The 24,875-nt window shown below is 44.3% G+C and overlaps 1 protein-coding gene across 2 annotated transcripts; it reads right to left on the bottom strand.

Moving 5' to 3' along the window:
- Positions 1 to 35: 35 nt before the first annotated feature.
- On the bottom strand, positions 36 to 13,469 carry RAD51 (RAD51 recombinase). Of its 2 annotated transcripts, XM_056134057.1 has the most exons (9): positions 13,365 to 13,469; positions 11,797 to 11,934; positions 8,798 to 8,915; positions 6,421 to 6,512; positions 4,482 to 4,576; positions 2,056 to 2,169; positions 1,443 to 1,572; positions 1,127 to 1,248; positions 36 to 709 (listed from the first exon to the last, which is right to left on the bottom strand). In XM_056134057.1, the coding sequence occupies exons 1-9, from the start codon at positions 13,449 to 13,451 to the stop codon at positions 586 to 588; spliced, it is 1,020 nt and encodes a 339-aa protein (XP_055990032.1). In that variant the 5' UTR covers positions 13,452 to 13,469; the 3' UTR covers positions 36 to 585. The 2 variants fall into 2 exon arrangements, with proteins under 2 accessions (XP_055990032.1, XP_055990033.1); XM_056134058.1 differs by lacking the exon at positions 1,127 to 1,248 and having other exon boundaries at positions 521 to 709.
- Between the last annotated feature and the right edge of the window lie 11,406 nt (positions 13,470 to 24,875).

The raw sequence follows: 24,875 nt of genomic DNA, 5'->3' as shown, positions 1-24,875 counted from the left end.
CGAACCTACTTAAATGAAAGTACTGAATTTATCTTGAGTTGGTCTTAGCAACAAAACCAAGCAAGTAGATGGTGATGGACTGGTGGCCAGTACTCCTTAACTAAAAAGAAATTTTTGCGTGAGTTAATTCTGCCATATTAACTTAAAAACCTGCTCTTAAGTGGTAAAGTTTTACTGACAAGAAAAAAACCTGTGAGGCCATCCATTCCTTTTGGCTATAGAGTGCAGGCATATTTCTTCAGTTCATTCAGGTGAAATGAGAAGAGACAGATCTTCCAGATTTAGTTCTTTTAGACTGTCCAGAAGACAGCTATTAGTCCTGAGTTGACTCCATACTAAAGGTATTCTGTACCCCTCCACCAAACAATTCACACAGAATATACTCTAGAAGGTGTAGTAAACATTTCAGGTCAGCTTGTGACTACCGACCTGTCTCTTGTTTACACCATCAAAAAGCTGGTACATGAGTTGTTTTCCTGGAAACTTTTTCCTGGCAGTCACAAGAGGCATGTGAAGAACCTGAGGGACTTAGATTCTCCATTAGGCTGCAGCTCTTAAGGTCTCTCACAGGAAAATTCTGAAAGATTAGTCTTTGGCATCTCCTACTCCATCGGCATTGATGGCAAACATAGCTTCCGCCTCAGGAAGACAGGGAGAATCGTAGATTTTGCAGATTCTGGTTTCCCCTCTTCCCTTCCTCAGATACAGTCTGGACAAAAACACAGCAAAGCACCAGTTTTTATAATTAAAGCAATACTATTTATAGTAGATTTGAAAACATATACCCATATATAAATTTCTAGAAGGACGCTGAGTTTCTTTCTGTCTTTCTTAAGGTATTTTCAACCTGAATAAGTTTATTTCTGCCCATATATTTCATATGGACTTTCCAATTGAAATACACTCACACGCATATCCATTGTTTATGTACATATTATTTCCACATTTTGGAGCTTTTAATTCCTTTGTGAACTAAAAACAAACACTCATGATTAGATTTAACAAGGACTTCTGGGCCTAATCACACAACAGTAGCTTTAGAGAATTTAGATGGAAATGTATTATTTCATGCCTACTTCAGTAAGTAGAACATTCCAAGATAAAGCCATCTATCTCATCACTTTACCTGGTTGTTGATGCATGAGCAATAATATTTCCTCCAATAGGTTTCTTAGGATCTGCGGCAAACATGGCTGCTCCATCTACTTGGGCTACCACCTGGTTGGTTATTACCACAGCTACACCAAACTGAAGTGAAAAGAATGAGTGTCATTTTTCTGTGGCTGAAGACATTTGAAGAGCCTCACTACCACCATCCTTCCCCATTAATATCTCTCTCTATATCTGATAGTTGATGATACCAGGCCCCAATACCTCCTGCAAGGCTCCTAGAATTCTTGCCCCTGAAAGTAGGTATGCTTTGTCCCTACCCCACAGCTTACCTCATCAGCAAGTCGCAGAAGCATCCTCAGAAATCTGGCCAAATGCATTTGCCTGGCTGAAAGCTCGCCTCGACCCGAATAGTCTGTTCTGTAGAGGGCGGTGGCACTATCTACAATTAGCAGTGCATACCTACATGGAACAAGGGCTCTATGAAGTCTAGCACATTTGTTTTCTCACTAGCCTAGTTACTGCTGTAAATAATTTTGTGTTGTAAATAATTTTGCAATCGTAAATATTTGTATTGCATTCCTGTCTAAGGCACCAGATATTAAGGTAAGATTTCTAAGTAGGGGTGAACCGTGGCTTTTATCTTTTAGATACCAGGGATCAAACCCAGGACTTCACATTCTACTTCTACAACTGAACCACATCTTCAGCCCCCAGGTCTCCATACATGCTAAGAATGCAATCTACCAACTGAACTACATCCCTGATCCCTATTTCTTCATTTAAAAAAAATTTTTTTGTCCCAATCTAACCACAAAGCAAGGTTGTCAACATAGAAACTGAAACTCTACTCTCCCATTTCTACATCAAGCTATTAAATTGAGCCAAACAAGTTATATTCAAGATAAAGGTTCTAAAAGCACATTCAATGTTTTCTGCACATACCTGGACTCTACCATCATGGCTGATGCTTGATAAAGGAGCTGGGTCTGATGATCTGTGTTGAATCCCCGAGCATATGCTACATTATCCAGCACATCACTGCCAGAGAGCCCATACCTAGAAGAAAGCACATATTTAACCTGCATGTAGAACCTGTACGAGACACTTACCTCTAACAATAAAATTATCTAGATGGATAGGTAAGAAATGGTATTTAAAGAGCATAGTTTCTTTTCTATTAGAACACCAGGTAAGGTATATAGAGATGACAGTTTCAGTTACTTTGGAGTAGGTCTACCTTGCAGAACTTAGGAAAAACCAACACCGTTCTTTGGGAAGTTCTGAATTAGAATGAGTAATTCCCATATAAGCAAACAATGCTCTCCTGGAAAAGCCAAACAGAAAGGACAGAATTGGGATTGAAACAAACTCTCTAGATAGATAAATCCATATAAACTATTGTTATAGAGGAACAAAATTTTTAAAGCAAAGACTCAGAATTTGTGGGGGTGAAGTGATAGTACAGCAGGTAGGGTGCTTGCCTAGAATATGGCTGACCGGGGTTCAATCCCCAGCACCCAGTATGGACCCCATAGCCTGCCGTGAGCGATCCCTAAATGCCACCAGATATGGTCCATCTCCCACCCCCCAAACAGTCAAAATTTATATAGAAGTTCAAAAGCAGCAAATAAGCATATTTAATTTCTCAATTCACCCATATTCCCCCTCATATTATGTTAAATGAGTGATAAATCTTTTGTTTTGTTCTGGGTCACACCTTGCAGTGCTCAGGGGACCGGATAGGGTGCTAGGAATTCAACCTGGGTCAGCTGTGTGCAAGGCAAGTGACCTACCCACTGAACTATCTCTCTGGCTCCTTCCTTTGCATTTTAAAAAGGCAACAGACATCCTGTTTTCTTGGAAATTCTCAACTTTGAAACTGCTGCCTAAAACATGAATGCTCAAGGCAAATTAAGACAATTATTCTCATTAACAATACTATAAGCAGGGCCAGAGCGATAGCACAGCAGATAGGGCAATTGCCTTGCATGCGGCCAACCTGGATTCGATCCTCGGCACCCCATATGGTCCCCCAAGCACCGCCAGGAGTAATTCCTGAGTGCAGAGCCAGGAGTGACCCCTGAGCATCACTGGGTGTGACCCAAAAGGAAAAAAAAAAGAATACTATAGAATACTATAAGCCCTGAGCACACCCCCCCCCCCCAAATCTCCAGAAGGGAAGATCTATAGACACAGTAGATTAGAGGTTACCTGCTATTGGCAGTAGGAACAGGAAATAATGGCAAATCACCTTCCTCCCACCTCCCTTTTGGGTCATACCCGGTGCTTGCTTACTCCTGGCTCTGTGCTCAGGGAGTACTCATGGTGAGGTTCTAAAGACCAGATATGGTGCTGGGGATTGAACCAGGTTAGTCCCTATCGGCAGTACTCTCTTAGCCCTGAACTATCAATTCTGTTCCCTTGATCTTCTTTTCCCCCCATGTGTGTGAAGGTAGTTTTTATCGACTTACTTAGAAAGTTGTGAGAGGAGAGAAAGGAGAAGTGTGTGTTCAAGAGAGAACACAGACTTCTTGAGAGTGGAAATGGCAAGTAAAGAAACAGAGAAGCGAGACATGTAGTTCAAGGGAGAACACAGGCTTGGAGAGCAGGCCTATTACACTGATCTTATGCCTATCCTTATGCCTACACTACACTTCATCATTTTTGGGGATCAGGGCAGGATTTGGGCAACTCAGAGGCTAGTTCTGATTTGGTGCTAAGGGGAGCATATGTGGTGCTGACAATCTGGAGCAGGGTTAGACCCACCATAGCCACATACAAGGCAAGTTCTTTTCCTGTACTGTATCTGACCCTGCACTTAATCCTGAGTGATTATGGATTTACAATAAATTTTTTCATTAAGAAAAAAAGATGTCAAAAAAAAAAGTCGTTTTGTTTTTTCTCCCCCCAAAACAGTCACCTTTAGAATGTTGGGATAATATTTATAGGAGATTTCTCATACGAAACCCGCAGACTGGTGGGATATAGTTAAGAAACTCAATGAACAAACAACTCATCAAGAATACTTTAGACTCTCATTCAGATTTGAAGGAACCACACACAACTTCACGCATAAGCAACAACTCAGGAACTTCACTGACTCAAAACTGTTCTAAAAGATGTTTTAAAAGAATTGATGTTTCCACATAAATTCGATAAGCTTGTTAATTTCTACAGAAAAGTCTGCTGAAATTTCAGTAGGGACGGTTGACTAAATAATGCTTATCTCTTCTGAAGAAAGTCATTCCTCTGAATCACACACAGGACTTTGGAATATGAAGCAATACGGTAGAGAAACTTCAACCAGACTGTGGCAGTCACTCCAGAAACACATGCACCCATGTTTCTTACCTAATCCAGTAACCTACCTTTCAGCCACTGCTAGCAGACGTTCAGGCCTAAAAGTACCCTCAGTGTCAATGTACATGGCCTTTCCCTCACCGCCACCACGATCAATGGGAAGCTAGAGAGAATACAAAGAATAGCTGAAATGGACACTAATTTCTCCATGACCACGACAGGCATGCTACTCACGGCTACCTATAATGCAAAAGACACAAGTACTTAATTTTTTTATTTTAATTTCTTTGGCTTTTTGTGTTTTACCCAGTGAAGTGCAAGGGTATAACCCCTCACATCCAAAGTAAGTGTTCTTAAATCACTACCAGAGCAACATGTTTATTTTCTCTTGCTTGTACTTTAAAGTAGCTAAGAATATACCTGAGGTATTGCCAGCCCCCCTCCTTTTTTGCTTTTTTGGGTCACACCCAGCGATGCATAGGGGTTACTCCTGGCTCATGCACTCAGTAATTACTCCTGGCAGGGCTCAGGGAACTATATGGGATACTGAGGATCGAATCCGGGTTGGCTGTGTGCAAGGCAAATGCCCTATCTGCTGTACTATCACTCTGTCCTCAAAGTCACAAGCTCTTTAAAGGGACATTTGGAGGTTGGGCTATAGCAGAGTTGTAAAATATATGCCTCACATGTGTGAAGCCCTAGGTTTGATCACCAGAATCTCAACAAAAACAATAAATTTAAAAGAATCAAGTGACGATCAGAAGTAGGGAGGAAGTATTCCCTTCTGACAGAAATTGTCACATAAGCATGTGAGGTTAGAGTTTCCTATAATTGAATTGCTCAGATATGAAGTCCAAAGTAGAGGGTAAGTTCTATGACTGTATAAACAACATAAGAATGATCAGTTCTTGCAAGTGTACAAATACTTGGACAATCATTTACCTTAGCCTTAAAGATAAGGTGCATTTATCCAATACCCAATTAATTTCACCTATGCAGACAAAACAACACTTTACTGAGGAGAGTTCATTCCATGGGGGAGATGGAAAGAGGTGGTCATAGTTACTAAAAGGGACTGGCAAGGGTAGTGAAGTGCAAGGGTATAACCCCTCACATCCAAAGTAAGTGTTCTTAAATCACTACCAGAGCAACATGTTTATTTTTTCTGGCAGGGGCTGGTGCGATAGCACAGTGGGTAGGGCGTTTGCCTTGCAGGCGGCCTATCTGGGTTCGATCCCCAGCATCCCATATGGTCCCCCGAGCACCGCCAGGAGTGATTCCTGAGTGCATGAGCTAGGAGTAACCCCTGTGCATCGCTGGGTGTGACCCAAAAAGCAAAAAAAAGGGGGGGAGAGGGGCTGGCAATACCCCAGGTACATTCCTAGCTACTTTAAAGTACAAGCAAGAAAAAATAAACATGTAGCTCTGGTAGGGATTTAAGAACACTTACTTTGGATGCGGGCTGGAGCGATAGCACAGCGGTAGGGCGTTTGCCTTGCACGCAGCCAACATGGCCGACCCGAGTTTGATTCCTCCGCCCCTCTCGGAGAGCCCGGCAAGCTACGGAGAGTATCTCGCCCGCACGGCAAGCTCCCCGTCACGTATTCGATATGCCAAACACAGTAACAACAAAATCTCCAATGGAGATGTTACTGGGCCCGCTCGAGCAAATCGATGAACAACGGGAGGGCCTTTACCTTTTACCTTTTTACTTTGGATGTGAGGGGTTTGACCCTAGTGCCAAAAAGAAAGAAAAAAGAGAAAGATAGAAAGGGAGGGAGGCGGTGGAGGGAGGAAAAGAGAAAAGGGGAAAAAGAAAAGGAAAAGACTTGAAATCAAAGATCTAGAAGCTCTTTAGGAGGGAGTCACAAGACTCTCTCTTTTAACTACTATACAATTCTAAAGGACAGAGAAAGTATCCTGTGTGCCTTTCCCTACAGATGCTTGCAAATAGTGAGAATCAACATATTCTTGCTGATTTGATTAGCTAGAACCTCAACAACTCACCTGACATGTTACGGCCAATGTATGACAGATCTGGGTCTTCCCAGTTCGAAATTCTCCAAACATTTCTGTGATAGATCCAGTCTCAATTCCTCCTAGAACAGCAATAAATACCTTAGTGTAATAAAATGTTTAGAAATAACAGTTATATAAATGTCCTTGGATGGGGCCAGAGCAATATTACAATGGGTCGGATGCTTGCCATGTACAAGGCTGACCTAGGTGTGATCCTTGGGAACACATATGGTTCCCAAAGCATCCCCAGGAGTGATCCCTGAGCACAAAGCCAGATTAAGTAGTGAGTACCACTGAGTGTGACACAAAAGCAAACAAAACAACATCCTTGGACATCATCACAAAGATGTTCACTGTTTAGAAATCCAATTTTTAACAAGGAGTACCTTTTCTCCAGTGTTTGGGGGTGACCAGGAATACTGGCAGTGTAGTTAACAAAGGGTAGAGGGAGAGCATGTGTGCAATGCTGGGAATGAAACTCAGGGACTTACATATATAAATCTGGCATGATATACTCTATTACCTTGAGCCATATTCCCTGCACCCTTCAACAAGCAACAATTTTTAAAGTTTTTTTTAATTGTGAAGTAATTCTTGAGTTCCATCAAGTAGAGAGCTGGAAAGACAACAGATAGGACGCTTGCCTTGTATGTAGTTGACCCTGGTTTTAGTTATTTTTTAATTTTTTTTTAATTTTAATGTAGGAGCATTGCTATTTATTCAGTCATTGATTGGCTGATTGAATTAGGCATGAACTCCACATTGACCCTGGTACCACATATGGTTTGATAGGTGTGATGCCCAAGTACAGAGTCAGGAGTTATGTCCTGAGCACCACTGGTATGTGGCTTAAAAAACAACAACAACAACAAAAAAAAAACAATTGGGTTGAACAAACAGTACAAGGCAAGAGTTTAAGGCCCTTGCTGGTTCAAGTCTAGCACTGCATAGTCTCCTGAGCACAGATGGTAGAGACCCCCAAGGAAGCTGGGAGTAGCCTCCAAGCATCACCAGGTGTGGCCCTACAATGCCCCACCCACTAGAAAACTGAGTTGACAAGATATTAAGTAACTTACATCAATGCTGGGAGTGGAGACAGGAAGGGGGTAAAACTCAAATTAGTTTGATTCCTGAACCTGTTATTTTGACCCCTGGGGAATAGGGGAAGGGGAACATGAATCACATATTTCGGCATAATAAAATAACACATCTAATTAGTCATTTAGGACAGCTTTCAAAAGATAAAAAAACAATAGCTTTCCAAGAAGACCTAAAGATTAAAGCCAGGGAGAACCTGCATCTTTCTTCATTCCCCAAACACACCCACCACATGGTTCCCCAGCACTGATATGAGTGACCCAGAGCGAAGAGTGGGGAAACAGCCACTAGCACCGTAGGCTATGACAACAAAACAAGGTCTGAAGATTAGTGTATAGAACAACATATTGATAACATCTTGTTGGTGAACTTGGAATTATCTTTTCTTTGGTTTTGTTTTGCTTTTGGGTCACACCTGGCAGCGTTCAGGATTTATTTCTGGCTCTATGCTCAAGGATTGCTCCTGGTGGGGTTCAGGGGGACCTATGGAGTACTGGAATTGAACTCAGATTGAAAGTGTGCAAGGCAAGCATGTTACTCCATGACAATGTATTATGGCTTCAGACCCTCAACCAGGAATATCTCAATCAGATTTCCAACTTCATGTTAGGTTTCAATTCTTAAAAAAAAACCTCTAAAACTAACTTTCTGGTAGAGTGATTTATAGTTATTTAGGCAAAAGACGTTTACCCTCTGTATCCAATATAAAATGAAGAGTAAATTCAATTAGTAGATAATTTTAGTGTTTCGGGGCAATCCTTTTTTGTTTTGGCACTCTTTTGTATTTGGAGTCTAGTCCCTGTCTGCTCTTGAGCCACTCCAGGCACTGCTCAATTACCATAAAGTACTGAGGATCAAATCGCAGTCTCCTATATGCAAAGCATATGTCTTAACCTCTGTACTACCTCTTTGGCCCAATTTTACCATTTTTGGGGGGTTTGTTTTGGGGATCACACCTGGCAGTGCTCAGAGCTTATTCCTAGCTCTGTACTCAGAGATTACTCCTGGCATACTTGGGGGACCTTATGGGATGGACATGGATCGAACTCGGGTCTGCTGCATGCAAGACAAGCACCCTACCCACTTTACTATTGCTCCAGTCCCCCAATTTTAACATTTTGAAAGACTGCTCTAATTTCTTCAATGTGATTATCTATCTTAGCTCTCAACCACATCTAACATGTAACTCCTACCCAAATATTTTAATTTTGTTTTAAGACCTGGACACCACACTGAGGTTTGTAATGTATGAGAGGGGAAGATATACCTTGAAGTAGTTTGTCAAGCTCTTTGGAACCGGTGGTAATCTGTATGATCTCTGATCGCCGTTGGTGGAATTCAGTTGCAGTTGTGAAACCCATTGGAACTAACTTCGCTGCTTCAGTCTGGGAAAAGCAAGAAATGTCAGATTAAAATAAGCTTTGTAAAACAAGAACAAGGATTATAATGTCCAACAAATTTCCTAAGTGGTTTTCTTTTAAAAGTCATCGTAAGACTGGAGAGATGGTACAGAAGGTAAGCTTTGATCCTGGGCACTCCATATGGTCACTCTAGCCGGCCAGGAGTAATCCTGGAGTGCAGAAGTAGGGCTCAACACTGAGCAAGCTGGATATGGTCTCCCCTCAAAGGAAACGTGATTGGGAGGGGCCAGAGAGGTAATACAGCTGGTTAGGAGTTGCTTGCACGTGGCTGTCCCACACCAGCACTGCTCTTGGTTTATTCCTGGCTCTGCGCTAAGGGTCACTACTGATGGGTTCAGGGAACATAATGAGATACTGCAGGGAAGACAAGGCCCTACCCACTGTTCCATCATTCCGGTCCTCTCTATTTTTTATTACTATCATCCATGATTATATTCTACCATCCCTTCCTTCACAGTTGATGCTGTTGTGATGACAGGTGGTTGCATAAATGACTGGCTAAGTGCACGCACATCAAGTTGTCGTTCCTGCACATTCATCCACTGTGTTCACTCAGTTTGCTTGTTGTGGGTCAAACTATTTATCTGAAACACCAAGTTTTGTTATAATCCTTTTTAGGGGTTATGCTTCCTAGAATGGCACTTGTACATCTTTTCAGTGTGGTGTGGTGTTCCCCTAGGCCATATCTTTTGTAGTGCTTATATACACCTGGCTCCAGAAAGGCCAGAAATTGCTTATAGGAATCTCAGCAGCGCTATAGGAATCTCAGACAGCAGAGCTGCTAGACTCAAACAGCAGTGCTCTAAGAATCATAGTCATGCAGCTGTCAGGAGAGATGAAGTCTTGAACTTTGCTTATAAATGGATAGACATGGAGAGTATCATGCTAAGTGAGTTGAATCAGAAAGAGAGGGACAGACATAGAAGGACTGCACTCATTTGTGGAGTATAAAACAATATAACATGAGGCTGACACCTAAGGATAGTAGATACACGGGACAGGAAGATTGCTCCATAGCTGGAAGCCTGCCTCATGAGCAAAGGGGAGAAGGCAGCTGGAACAGAGAAGGGATCACTAAGAAAAAGATGGCTGGAGGAATCAGTCGGGATGGGAGATGTGTGCAGAAAGTAGATAAAGGACCAAACATGATAACCTCTCAGGGTCTGTATTGCAAACCATAATGCCCAAAAGTAGAGAAAGATTATGGGGAATCATGTCTGCCATGGAGGCAGGGAGAGGGTGGGAAAGGGGAGGTATACCAGGGATATTGGTGGTGGGGAATGTGCACTGGTGGAGGGATGGGTATTTGATCATTGTGTGATTGTAACCCAACATGAAAGCTTGTAACTATCCCACGGTGATTCAGTAAAATTAAAAAAAAAATTGTGATTGTATGTGGTATGTGGTAACACCAGAATTTAAAATCATGATCATATGGCTGCAAAACAGGCATTCTAAGCCACTGTACTATTCCTCTGAGCTCTACATGAGTGTTTCTCAGCCCTTTCTGACTATAGGCCCCTTCTGACTGATTTCCTTCCTGTGGTCACCTTATCAATTCCCTAGTCTTGTGCTAGGGACCCCCTATTTAGTTGATTTTTTTCACCTGTGGTCCTCTTACAAGATCCTGGGAGTTCATGGGGGGTTATATAGTCCTTAATCAGTTAATTTTCTTTTTCTTTTTTGCTTTTTGGGTCCCACCCAGAGATGCACAGTGGTTACTGCTGGCTCATACACTCAGGAATTACTTCTGGCGGTGCTCAGGGGACCATATGGGATGCTGAGAATCGAACCCGGGTCGGCCGTGTGCAAGGCAAATGCCCTATCCACTGTGCTATCGCTCTAGCCCTGTTAATTTTCAGCATTTATCCTGAAGTACTTTTATAGTGTTGTTATTCTTTACCTGTAAAGGTTTAGTTGATTTTTTTCTTTTGGCTTTTTTTTGGGCCACACCCGGCAATGCACAGGAGTTACTCTTGACTCTGCATTCAGAAATTACTCCTGGCAGTGCTCGGAGGAACATATGGGATGCTGGAAATTGAACCCAGGTAGACTGCATGCAAGGCAAACGGCCTACCCACTGTACTATGGCTCCAGCCCCAACCCATAAAGGTTTATACAGTGTAAAGCAAAGTATTTTCAGGGCCAAAGGGGTTAAGGCACTTGCCTTGCATGTGGCTGTCCCTAGTTAAATTCCTGGATCAGAGAGTCCCCCAGGCACCAATGGGTCCAACCACTGAGCAATGAACAGGGAATAACCCCACCACCATCAAAACAAAACAACAACAACAAAAAAATCCCACCACATTCTCTTATGCTAATTTAACTATTATCACCTGAATCTAATTTCTCTGTAAAAGTAATCTTCAAAAGCTAAAGAATCTTTGGTGCCCAGATAAATTGTGCAGGGGTTTACAGTACCTATCTTGCAAGAATATAGTCTTGAGTCCACCCCTGGTGCAATCATATCAAGTACAGTCCTGACAGTTCTGATGTCTGAGATCCCTGGCACCTGTGGCAATATCCAGGCACAACACAATCTGGTTTATCCAAGTATCACAAAGGGATGTGAACATGGGCAAGCACTAAGATATCCAAGTGCTAGGCTAGAGATGTGGCTTAATAGTAAAGTTCATGCTTTGCATGCATTAAGACCTGGGTTTGATCCCTGGCACTGAAAAAGAGGAAAGGATGTGGAGTGGGGGTTGGGGCACAAGAAGCCTTGATCCAATCTTCAGATTTGTTCTTGAAATCATCTTTTTTGGCTGAAGACCACTGCCTTTCACTGTAACCTGTTTGTATCATTCCCACTAATAACTCCCTGATTCACATAAGTAGTACCTACCAGAATTTTATCAGCTTTGGCTTCACTAATCCCCTTAATGTTTATTAGCTCCTTCTTTGGTGCATAAGCAACTGCCTCCACCGTATGGAATCCAGCTTCTTCCAGTTTTTTCACATCATTGGCATTTATACCACATTGCTGCAAGTGAGAAAAACCATGCATAAACTTAAGCTTCTGTTCTCTTATCTAATACAATATTTACTGACCCACTTCAAAGAGCTTTTAACCTTTCAAAAACAATATTTTGGGTTTTTTTTTTTGAGGGGGGCAGGTGGCCCCACATCTGGGGTAACTACTGGCTGGCTCTGCACTTAGGAATCCTTCCTGGCGGTGCTCAGGGGACCATATAGGGTGCTGGGGATCAAACCTGGGTTGGCTTAGTGTATGGCAAGTGCCCTACCCATCGTACTGTCGCTCTGACTCCTGTATTCCACTTCTTAAAAGAAGGCACCAAAAGGTAGTTTCTCTGTCTCTCTAAAGCCTTTGGTTTTTATTAGCCACAAAAACACTGGGGAAGTATGACATATTGGCTGGGTAAAGGTAAAGGTAAAGGCCCTCCCGTTGATCGTCGATTTGCTCGAGCGGGCCCAGTAACGTCTCCATTGGAGACTTTGTTGTTACTGTGTCTGGCATATCTAATACTCTCGGTAGCTTGCCGGGCTCTCCGAGAGGGATGTACATGTATTTTAGAGATGAGGGGAAGTTTGAGAGAAGAAAGAAAATAATATTTTACCATAGGAACCATGTCTGTCATTAATATTTAAGCAATAAACATGTATAGACATAAGAATACCTTGTTTTATTTTGGGGGCCATACCTGGAAGTGCTCAAGGCTTGCTTTGGTTTTGTGCTTAGAATCAATCCTGGAAGGACTCGGGGGGAACCATTGAGGGATTGGGGATCCACCCCAAGTTGGCCGCACAAAGGGCAGGTGCTCTAACCACCATACCATCTCTCCAGCCCCTAAGAATACTTTTGAGATCAAAATTTTAACTTTGGTACTCTCTCATATTTACTGAGAACTCATTTAAGTAACTTCTCAAGTCTTAAAATTTAACTCAGCACACAGCTAACTTGTTTGATTTCCAAAACACCACCAGGAAAGCACCTCAGCAGAATCAAGAGTAAACCATGAGCACAGCTGGGATGTGGCCCAACCCAATCTTCATTCCCCTTCCCCTCAACTTAGCTCATGAGCTGGGGAGATGACTCAAAGGACTGGAGTGCATGCTCTGCATTTAAGAGTCTCTAATTTGATATCTGTTATTACATGGTTTCCTGAGAAACACTGGGAGTAGCCCTCAGTCATCACCAGATATGTTCTCCTAAATACACCCCCCCGCCCTTGTGCCACAATTAGCATGTAATGGGAGGAATGTATGTAAAAAGGTATAAGAATAAGGTTCTCCCTGCAGCCCAAATCAGATGCACTCACACTGAACTAATATGAGTCTTGGTCTTAAGTTAAACCAATAGTCAATGTACAAGCTGCAATTTCTCCCATGAGATAGAAGACTCTAGTCCAGTTTTCTAATTCCAAAATTAGTAACATAAAATTAAGCATATACCTCTAATCGTGAAATAGGCTGTGGGCCAAAGCTTTCTTCTTCCACTGAAGTATCTGCATTTGCTTCAAGTTGCATCTGCATAGCCATTACTCAATGTTCAATACTGAAAAATAGAGAGGGCATCAGGAATAAAACCAGAGAAAAATAAAGCGCAGCAAGCTTGGTTTTACAAAAAACCTGAAAAATTACTTGATAGATTTTTCTAACCACTGACTTACCTGTGTGCTGGAGCAATAGCACAGCGGTCGGGCATTTGCCTTGTGCAGTTGGCCCTGCTGAGCCGGGTTCAATTCCTCCGCCCCTCTGGGAGAGCCGGCAAGCTACCGAGAGTATCTCACCTGCACAGCAAAGCCTGGCAAGCTACCCGTGATGTATTCGATATGCCAAACACAGTAACAACAAAGTCTCACAATGGAGACGTTACTGGGCTTGCTCGAGCAAATCGATGAACAACGGGAGGACATTGACAGTGACTTACCTATGCAGAAAAATGAACAAATCTCGTACTAGCTTTCCTTCCACTTAGATCAGAAGAACCAGCAAGACCAGCACTGTGTTTAATTACGTCAACTATGTCCCCCTGCTTTTACATTTTTTGAAGGTAAAGAGAAGTCCTATTTTTTTCCCCTAACATGTGGAAGTGCTCAAGGACTGCTCCCAGCTTGATGTTTGTGGAAGCTCCTATGGCGCTTGATACTGACCTCAGGCCTCCCACAGGCAGAAAGTGGTCAAGCCCTTTGAGCTGTATCTCCTGCCCCCTGGTTTTGATTTCTGGCACTGCACGCTCCCCCCCGCCCCCCCAAAAAAAGGAAGAAAAATTTACTGGGCTAGGCAGATAGCTCAAACTCAAAGGGCCCAACACCATGCTTAGCAAGTGAGATCCCGGCACTGCCTGGTTCCCTGAGCACTGCAGGAAAAGGTGCTCTGCACCAAGCTAGCAGCAGGGAACAGAACCTGAGCATTGCTGGATGTGGTCCCCAGATATATTTGTTTTTTAATAAATAAATTTTCTGGGTATGGCTCTGGTGGTCTCCAAGAATGGCCGGTTATGTTCTCAATAACAATTAATTATGTTGATCTTTTCTTTTTTGGGGGGCCAAACTCGATGGTTCAGGGTTTTACTCCTGACTCTGAGCTTAGGAAATTCTCCTGGTAGTGCTCAGCGGTCCAGATGGGATGTCAGGGATCAAACCCAAGTCAGTCATATGCAAGGCAAATACCTGCTGTACTATTATTCCAACCCCTAAACTGGTCTTTATCTACTGTCAGTTTCTTTAGCAAAAGCGTTTTTCCAACCATATGAACCTAGATAGGATGAGGAAGATTTTCTTCACTACAGTTTGGCAATCAGAATATATAAAGAAGTCATTAAAATCTTCACAAGAGCATCCAAGAGCCTCTTCCTGTTCGTTCCCAACAGTGTGCGGGTCTTCTTCTGCCCCAGTTCAGTTTATCAGTCAGTATTCCAACCCGGGACTTGGCTTTCTCTGCCCACGCGCCCCAGGTGTCCTCTAGGACCCTGGGACGCCCAGCATCCCTAAGCCTCTTCTTGTTCGCCCCCAATGCTGTGCCGGTCTCCCCTCCAGGTTTTACCCCACACACACCAGGTACCTGTGGGGGCGGGGCCTCTGCAGAAGTGGGCGTGACCTCTACAGAAGTGGACGTGGCCTAAATTTGGGTGGTTGACTCATACCCAGAAATCTAGTGTAATATCTCAGTCCCCATACCTACACACCGCAAATCCCCACCACTGTGGGGAGGATGATGAAAAGAGTCCAGAAGCCTCAGTAGATGTTACTCACTTAAGGGACCTCTCTAAGAAATAATTCAGATATGAAGTAATGAAGATGTTCAATGAACTCAATGAAACAGTGAGACAGATATCCAGTAAATTAAAGGAGGACATGAGAGAAACAATCAAGAAATTACAGGAAAAAATGAGAACAGAAATTGGAAAGCTATGCACAGAAATGTCATGAATTAAAGATTCTGTAGATGAAATAAAAAACTCAGTCTGCCCTCAACAGCAGAATGACCACAGCTGAAGACAGAATCTGTGAGCTGGAAGATCAGCTGCACGAAGCCAACAGGCAAAAACAACAAGAGACCTCAAAATAGCTCTAGAGTGAATCAGAGTCCTAGGAGATGACTCCAAGAGGAACAACATTAGAATTATTGGAGTACCGGAAAGTCAGGGAAACAATCCCAATGAAAAAGCCACGGTTAAACAAATCATTGCTGAAAAACTCCCAGAGCTGGGCAATGCAGCCATTCAGATTCAAGGAGCCTAAAGGGTGCCAGCTAAAAGAGACCCTAACAAAAACAGTCCAAGACATATCATAGTTAGAATGATGGATGCTGCGGATAGAGACACAATATTGCAAGCAGCAAGGGCAAAGAAGGAAATCACATACAAAGGAGCACCCCTTAGATTCATAGCAGATCTATCAGAGGAAACCCTCCAAGTCTGAAGGCAATGGTGGGATATAGTGAAAAAGCTCACTGTAATGAACGCTTCACCAAGAATACTCTATCCGGCTAAACTCTCACTCAAACTCGAAGGAATCGTTCACTATTTTCTGGATAAACAGCAGCTCAGGAACTTCATAGACTCAAAACCAAACCTAAAAGAAGGGCTAAACGGCCTACTATAAGAGAAGACAAACCCTACAAGCACAACACACCCTTACAGAAAGATGACTCAAAACCCCATAACAATAATCGCTCTCAATGTCAATGGTCTAAATTCACCAATTAAGAGACACAGAGTGGCAAAATGGATTCAGAGATAGAACCCAACGTTCTGCTGCCTACAAGAAACTCATCTGAACAGTCAGAGCAAACACAGACTCAAAGTTAAAGGATGGAAAACAATCTTGCAAGCAAACAGCTCCCTCAAAAAAGTTGGGGTGGCCATATTAGTATCCGACAACATAAATTTCAGGTTGAAAAAGATTAGAAGGGACAGCGAAGGCCATTTTCTCTTCATCAAGGGATATGTACAACAGGAAAAAAAATCACACTCTTACATGTATATGCACCTAATGAGAGAACAGCTAAATATTTAAAACAACTACTAACAGATTTTAAGCAGGACATTGCTAGCAACACAATCGTAGCCGGAGACTTCAACATCGCCTTATCACCTCTGGATAGATCAACAAGAACAAAACTCAGCAAGGAAACATTGGCTCTGAAGGAAGAAATAGAAGAAAGAGGGCTTATAGACCTATACAGGGCTTTACACCCCAAAAAGAAAGAATACATATTCTTCTCCAGTGCACACACACAGACACGGAGAACCAAATCAAACACCTGGAAATTAAACAACTCAGTGTTGAACAAGTGGGTCAGGAAGGAAGTCAAGGACGAAAGCAAAAGATACCTGGAAACAAATGAGAATGAAGTCATGAGCTACCAGAACCTATGGGATGCAGCTAAAGCCGTGTTAAGGGGAAAATTTATAGCTCTGCAAGTATTTCTCAGGAAGGTAGAAAGGGTCCACATAAACAACTTGACTTCACAGCTCAAGATCTTAGAAAAGGATCAACAAAAGGAGCCCAAATCAGGCAGAAGGAAAGAGATCATAAAACTTAGAGCAGAAACCAACGACATGGAAACCAAACAAACAATCCGAAATATCAGTGAAACCAAGAGCTGCTTCTTCAAGAAAATAAGTAAAATAGAAAATAATAATCATATATATGTCATGGTCACGGTTCTCCCGTTGTTCATTGATTTGCTCGAGCAGGCCCAGTAATGTCTCCATCATGAGACTTGTTGTTACTATGTCATTCTGAATTTAAAAAAATAAGTAATGTGGAATTCATGCCCAAATCAATCAGCTTATTCAATGGCTGAATAAACAGCAGTACTCCTACATTAAAAAAAAAGTTACCCCTAGCACTGCCAAGAGTGAACCCTGACTGGGACCACTCCCAACCCCACTCCACACTACCAAGTATGGCTCCAAAACCAAAAACAGGGTAATAAAAAAGTAATCTAGCAGAAAAATAACCCAACAGAAAAATAGATAAGAGCCTTTAAAAAGCCAGTAGCAATAGAAAATACTCAAAGGGGCAGCTGGTACTCAGGAGCGATAGTACAGCAGGTAAGGTGTTTGTCTTGCACCCACAGCCCACCCAGGTTTGATCTCTAACACCCTATATATGAGTCTCAAGCTCCACCAGGAGTGATCCCTGAGCACAGAGTCATTAGGAGTTCCAGCATCGCTGAGTGTGGCTCCCAAATCAAAATAAACAAAAAAGATGACATCAGGGGTGTTCTGTGTGGTATGGCCGTAGACTAAACAAAAAAGAAAACATTAAACTGATCAGTAAATGTGAACAGATGGCCAACTTGCTTGATGATTAGGAAAATTTAAATCAAAAGCAAAATACTAGTCTCTTCGACTATAATTTTCTAAAGACAGGAGCAAATGTCAACAAGCAAGTGCAATAATTGAACTGAAACACAGCAGGCTAGAGTGAAAACTGGCCTCAAGTATGGGAGATGAGGGGCTGGAGCGATAGCACAGAGAGCAGGGCGTTTGCCTTGCATGTAGCCAACATGCCCAGGTTTGATTCCCAGCATCCCCCAGGCACCGCCAAGAGTTATTCCTGAGTGCAGAGCCAGGAGTTAACCCCTGAGCACTTGCCAGGTGTGACCCAGAAAGCAAAAAAAAAAAAAAAGAAAAGAAAAGTATGGGAGCTGAAGCCTGACAAAGGCTCTGCCCTGGTAATCTCAGGCAGCTCAGGCTAGACAAAGTGGGGCACCCAGATAAACACGGTGACGTTACTTATATATAGTCAGGCAATTCAGTCACTGCACTACAAGCCAGTGCAGGGGCTCCTTGGAGGCCGTGTGGGATGCTGACAGTATTCTAGATCTTGACTGGATCGTCACTAGGCTCCATTCATTCTGCGATCACTCCTGGGTGTCGTGTACACGGGTGTATTTTACCTTCCCTTCAGGGGTTTAAAAAACAAAAGCTCGGGGCTGGAGAGACAGCACAGCGGGTCAGGAGCTGGCTTTGCATGCAGCTAACTCGGGTTCAATCTCTGGCATCTCATATGGTCCCTGGAGCACCAGCAGAAGGGACTCCTGATTGCAGAGCCAGGAGTAACCCTGGCTAACCTCCCCTACGGAAAAAAAAAAAAAAAAGGAAAGAAAGCTGGGGGCGGACACTTGCCTTACAAGTGACAGACCTGATTCAATCCCTGCCACCAAATATGCCCCCGCCGCCACCAGCTCCACCAGGAGTGCTTTCTGGGCATAGAGACAGAATTGAGCCCTGAGCACCGCAGGGCTCAGCAACTGGAGGTGGGAACCGTTGAAGGAAGCGGGCTGACCGGAAACCCAGGCCCGCAGCCGACACGCATCAGTCACCGCGTGTCGGAGCATTCCGGGGTACCCGCTCAGAAAACGGGTTCAGGAAAGGCCGCTTAGGGGCCTCCCAGACCCGGAGACCCGGATCCGCTCGCGGGGCCAGCTGGGCCTGAGGACGCCCCCGCCGCGCTCCGCCACCACGGTGCTCCTCAAAGGGCACGCAGGGACCCCGGCACAACCTCCACACTCACCCGGGCCGCCGCGCCGCTGGCTCCCGGGCGAGACACGCTCCGACTGGGACCGACGGCCTGCGGCGCGCACCGGGCCCGGAGGGACCCAAGACCCCAGAGCTCGAGGCCGCCCTCTTGCTCCTCTTCTTCCACACACAAGCCCGGGGGGCTTCGAGAGCTCTCAACTGCGGGCCTCAGGGTGCGTGTCCACCGACGGGCCGCCGCCGCTTCAGGTGGCCGGGAGCGCTCCGGGCCTGGCGACTTTCAGAAATCCCGCCAAACTCTCCGCACGGCGCGGGCCCCGGCACGCCCGCGTCGTCGGCGTCACGTCGCCCCCGCCCCTCTCGGAGCCGCCTTCCGGTCGCCTCCGCCGCCGCTCCCGAGGAGCTTGAGCTTGCGCGACAACATGGACTGACCCCCCATTTGTTTCCTCTGTGAAATCGAATTCAAAAATGTGAGAATTGCGTCCTTCGCTTGACCGGATTTAGGACCACGAGTGCCCGAGACGGCACGGGATTGGCTCGAGACTACATTTCCCATGACGCACCGCGCGCGAAAGCCGCGCCGTGGGCGCCACGCCCCCTTGGGAAAGCGCTAGGTAGCCCCGCAGCCCAGAGCCGTTTGGTTTCTCGTTTCTCGTTCGGAGTCCGGCGGAGTTAACTTCCTTGAGCCAGGATCCTTCATGGCTCAGGTAACGGAGTTGAAGGAATGAATGACTGTGGGAAATAGAGGCCGTGGATAAGAAATAATGGGGGAAAAAGAGGAAAACTGGAATATTAAGTCATATAACTTTACTGACAGGAGATCTGCAAGACTCCAGCGGGGGGAGGCATTGAATTTGATAAGGTAAATATCATAGTTTACTTGACAGTCTGCCTCTGAGGGGCTGGAGCGACACATCGTTCAGCGGGTAGGGCGATTGTCTTGCTCACCGCTGACTCGGGTTGGATGCCCGCTATTCCCAAATGGTTCCCCAGCACCGCCAGGAGTGATTGCTGAATGCAGAGCTAGGAGTAATACTCCCGGGCATCGCCGGGTATGGCCTTACCCCTCCAAAAACAAAAAAAAAAAAAAAAGGAAAAAAAGTCTGACCTGTAATTCTAAATGGTGCGTTGTGTGTGTGTGTGTGCGTGTTTGATATTCTAAAGGACGAATATTTGTCTGGGAAGAGGAGACTGCGTGAAACAGGGTAGTATTGAGGGAAGAGGGAAGGTTAGAAGAGGGACCGAGACTGGGAAGTTACATTTAGTTAAGGCTAAGATGAAGCTTATGTATGAACAGCTTTGTTCTTTATTCTTTAGGTAATGGTTGAAATCATTGAACATTGTTAAGCAGATAAGTCACGTAGAACTGTTTTTTCCCCACCACTACTATATAAAAGTTCTCAACATTTTATTTAATCCTCATTATTACCTTGTGGCTTTGAGGAATAGATTTCAGATGTATGGGAATAAAGACACAAAACTGCGGTGGTATGGTGCCGCCAGCAGGTCAATCTGTACCTGTGAGGCGAGTGCACCAGCAGCCTCATGGCGTCTTCAGACTTCCAGATACCCCAAAATTGCTGCTGTGCCTTTGGCCAGACCCCAAAAACTTGGGGGCAAAGTTTACTAAGAAAGTAAACGGCCAAAAGTTAGGTATATGAGTGACACACCCACAAACCACCTCCGGCTCAGCTATATAATTGGAGGCATGGCCTCTCTAGTTCCTGATCGAACTGCTTAACAGCCATGATCCCAGAGGCTCAGAAATGAATCTCAGAACCCAAAAGCTTTCGGCAGAGATGCGTCCTGTTCCTGCAGTAGGTTACTGGGGCTAGGCCACTCCAGGTGGGAATAGGTTTCGTGCCTTGGCCTGTTGCCGTTTGGTGGCCTGGTGACCGTCATCCTCCAGAGGCCACAGGACAGTCAGGTTTGGGCCTGCAGTGATGAGACACGTGGGGCCTCACCAGATTGGGGTGGAACCGGCCCTTTTCTCCCCATCCCAGTGAGACCCCGAGTCGCCACCTACAAACAGCCTCTCTGGCTCCTAATCAAGCTGATTAATGACCATGATCCCAGAGACTCAGAAACAAATCTCGAAACCCAGCGGCTTTTGGCAGAAATGCATCTGGACCGCATACACGGCCATGGCTCTAGAGGCGAAAGGACTTAATCCAGAGCCCGGCAGCTTGCGGCAGAAAAGTGAATGGACCACGCTTTAAACTACGGCGCCATGCCTCCCCAGGAAGGAAAGTGTGTTGCTCCCTTCCGCCCTCCCCCCCCCCCAAGCAAGGTGGCCACTGCCTCAGAGCTTATAGGAAAGCCAGGTATGAGCCGGCGGTGGTGGGGCAACTGCAGTCTCATGGGAAGGGGAGGCGGTACCAGCTCATCCTTCACTCCCTACCAAGGTCCTGAGTTCCCCCCACGAGCGGCTCTCCAGCACAGCCATAACACCAGATGCACAGAAACCAATCTCTAAATTATCAGACTCTTTGCAGAAATCCAAAATCACGTGGCTGCAGTAGTGGCCGCGGAACATTATATGATTCTCATTACCGCCTATAGAAAACAAAGTATTTCACAATGCCTTTTCAGCAATTCTGATTGTTGGGGGGGAAATTCTAAACAATAATGGTGCATCTTTTGTCGAAATGATGAATGTAATCAATGTAGAGAAGAGTTAAGTAGAAATCATCTGCCTCACAGGCATTGGGTGGGGTGGGAGGGGGGTATATTTGAGTTCTTGGTGGTGAAATATGAGTACTGGTGAAGGGAAAGGTGTTTGATCATTGTATGACTGAGACTTAAACCTGAAAGCTTAGTAACTTTTCCCACAGTGATTCAATAAATAAGTATAAGACAAAAAAATAAATAAATAAAACTATAAAAAAAAAAGTAAGGTGGAGTTCATGCCCAATTCAATCAGCTAATCAGTGGCTGAATAAATAGCAGTACTCCTACATAAAAAAAAAAAAGATACAAAACTGCCAGAAAGCTCTTTTCAGTGTTTCCAGCAAGAAATGAAGAGGCATTAGAACAGTGTCAGGAGATTCAGGAAGCATTCTGGACTAGAATCACCCTAAACTAGTGATAATAGTAGTACTTGGAGACAATAACGAACTGCTTTCCATACCAAAGATACCTAAATTTGCTTACCATTCTACAAACCCACAGCCTCTCTTAGCTGAAGTGAAGTCTTACGAATTTGACCTTCACTAAAATGACATCCCTATGACTGAATGTCAAAGGAAAAATATCTGTAGATAAAGAATTGAAGCAACTAGGAAAGTGAGAGTCGACATTTTAAAATGGTAAAGGACAGGAGGTGGGGAGATGACTCAAAAAGCTGGAACACATGCTTTGCATGCTGGAGCCCCAAGTTAAGTTCCCAGTATTCACATTCTGCACACCCTCCAGCCCCCAACCCCAGCAGTGAGTCAGGAGTTGTCCCCAGCACTGCAGTTCTCCCTGCTTTAGGTCTGTGAGATAGTCCATACATTCCTATAAATTTCCCCCTTTATTTTTTTCTGTTTAGCCTGGCAAACTCCACGTGATGCATTCGATATGCCAAACACAGTAACAACAAGTCTCACAATGGAGACGTTACTGGGCCCGTTCCAGCAAATCGATGAACAATGGGAGGACAGTGCTACAGACCAATTTGAGTAGTTTTCTATTTCTATTTTTCCAAGATACCCCACTAAGAAATTGGAAATACAGGGAATTAGGGATGGAAATAGGGGATAAAGGGGGTGTGGGGATAAAGGTCGTACCTGTGACATAGTCCCACATGCCAAGAGTGATACTGTGAGCACTTCCTCTTAATCCCCAGCACCATAATGCACCACAACTAAACTGCGTGACCTCCCCCAGCAATCACTGCCACCAGTGTTCAACCCCCAACTTTAGAACTGAGCTCTACAGGCAAGCTTATGCAAACTCTGGTCATCAAAAAAAATGACAACGAAAACAAAGGGAAAGGGGGAACTAAAAACAAGAGGGTTGGAAAGATAGCTCATGGACTGAGTTCACTCTTTGCATGCAGGAGGTTCAGATTCAATCCCAGGCACCCATATGGTCTCCTGATCACCACCAGGAGTGATTCCTGAGTACAGGGCTCTGAGTACCACCAGGCGTGGCCCCAAAACCTAAAGAAAGGACTGAGTGCATGCTTTGCATGTTGTCTTTGGTACAATCCCCAACATTGTATGTAACTCAGCATTGCCAGGAACAACTCCGAGCACAGAGTAACTCCTGAGTACCTCTGAGTACCTTTTGGTCCCCAAACCAAAAAATTGGAAAAAATTCAATAAATTCCAACATAAATTTCCAATGGGGTGGTAAAGAACCACACATGCTGTCATTTGCTAAACTGATGAAATACTCAATACTGTATCACTGTTCATCGATTTCCTCGAGCAGGCACCAGTAACGTCTCCTTCATCCTAGCCCTGAGATTTTAGAAAGTGCCACATTTGAGGCTCTTTCAGGGTCAGGGGAATGAGACCCATCATTGTTACTGGGTGTTGGCATATCGAATTCACCATGGGGAGTTTGCCAGACTCTGCCATATGGGCAGGATACTCTCAATTTTATTGAAATGAAGAACGAATCTTTCCTCTCTTTGCTCAGAAGTGACCTATGGTAGTGCTTGAGGAGCCAAATGGGGTACCTGGCATCAAACTGGGGGGGGGGGGGGAGGGTCAGCTGCATGCAAAACAAATGCATTAACCCCTATACCATCTCTTCAGCTCCATATGTCCTCATTTTCTTGTTTTACAGTTTTAGCTTTTACATATAAAAGTCTGATACGTTTTGGATAACATTTTTTATTTTTTGCTCATTATAGAACCCAGGCTTCACATATGCAAGGCAAGTGCTCTACTGCTAAGCTACATACCAGATCCTTGAGTTAATTTTTATATATGGTGTAAGGTCTGGCCTCACTCTTCTGTATATAGATATAATTTTCCCAGAACCATTGGAAGGTAGAGCTATCCCTGTGCTACATCCCCAAGCCCTGTGTGTTTTCATGCCAGTGTCAAGTGCTTTGGTTAGGAAATACAGGCCACCAACTTAATTCTTTTTCACAACCAATGGTGTTGAGTTGGGCACCCCCTTGTGGCCAGGGTGGATCACTCCTTGTGGCAGTGCCAGGGGGTAAACCTGGTACTTAAGCTTACAAAGTGTGTGATTCAGCCCTTTGAGCCATTTTTTAAAATAATTTATTTATTTATTGAATTACTGTGGGAAAAGTTACAGAGCTTTCAGGTTTAGGTCTCAGTCATGTAAATATCAAACACATTTCCCTTTACCAATGCTTATTTTTAACCGCGAACCCCAATAGAACCCCACCTCCCACCCCTCCCAGTTCCTGTGAGGCAGATGAGTTCTAGTTAACACTCTGTCTACTTTGACTAGATTCATTGTTTCGATAAAAGATGCACCATTATTATTTAGAGTTTACAACCCCCCCCCCCCCCCAAATCAGACATGCTGAAAAAGCGTTGTGAAATGATTTCCTTTCTACAGCTGGGTTTTAAGAATTAAATGATGTCGCGGTTTTGGATTTCTGCTATTTTACTTATTAACCCTGGAAGTATTTCTATTAAAAGTTAGATAGTTAAGAGATTGGTTTCTGTGCTCTTGAGTCGTGGCCGTGCCGGAGAGTCGCTTGTGGGGGGCAGCTGGTGACCTCGGTCGGGCGTGAAGTACGGCCCAGAACGCCCCCCTTCCCATGAGGCCCCTGCCGCCCCCCGCCCCCAGCTCAAACCTGCTGTCCACAAGGCTCCCGTGCGGCCGCCATCTTTCTTTCCAGAGAGGAGAGGGCGAATTCATTTTTTTTTTCTTGTAAGTCAGCAAGTCACTTGTGGACTCAATTGAAAACAGTCTCAAATTTTAGAATCTTTACTATATGGGGTTTTTCTTTTTAATTCTTTTTTTTATTTTTTAAAAATGGGGTATTTCTCGGG

This window comes from Sorex fumeus, unplaced genomic scaffold (genome assembly GCF_029834395.1).
Source record: "Sorex fumeus unplaced genomic scaffold, SorFum_2.1 ptg000098l, whole genome shotgun sequence".
In the NCBI taxonomy this organism is placed as follows: domain Eukaryota; kingdom Metazoa; phylum Chordata; class Mammalia; order Eulipotyphla; family Soricidae; genus Sorex; species Sorex fumeus.
This window is presented reverse-complemented; position numbering and strand designations above follow the sequence as displayed.

What these genes read in the sequence shown, in the direction of transcription:
- RAD51 (XM_056134057.1), bottom strand. Translation starts at nt 13,451, where the DNA reads ATGGCTATGCAGATGCAACTTGAAGCAAATGCAGATACTTCAGTGGAA. An exon ending in CCAAAGCTGATAAAATTCTG is followed by an intron (nt 8,916 to 11,796) that starts GTAGGTACTACT and finishes TGCTTTTCCCAG; the next exon opens with ACTGAAGCAGCGAAGTTAGT. An exon ending in CTGCTAGCAGTGGCTGAAAG is followed by an intron (nt 2,170 to 4,481) that starts GTAGGTTACTGG and finishes GCTTTCTTCTAG; the next exon opens with GTATGGGCTCTCTGGCAGTG.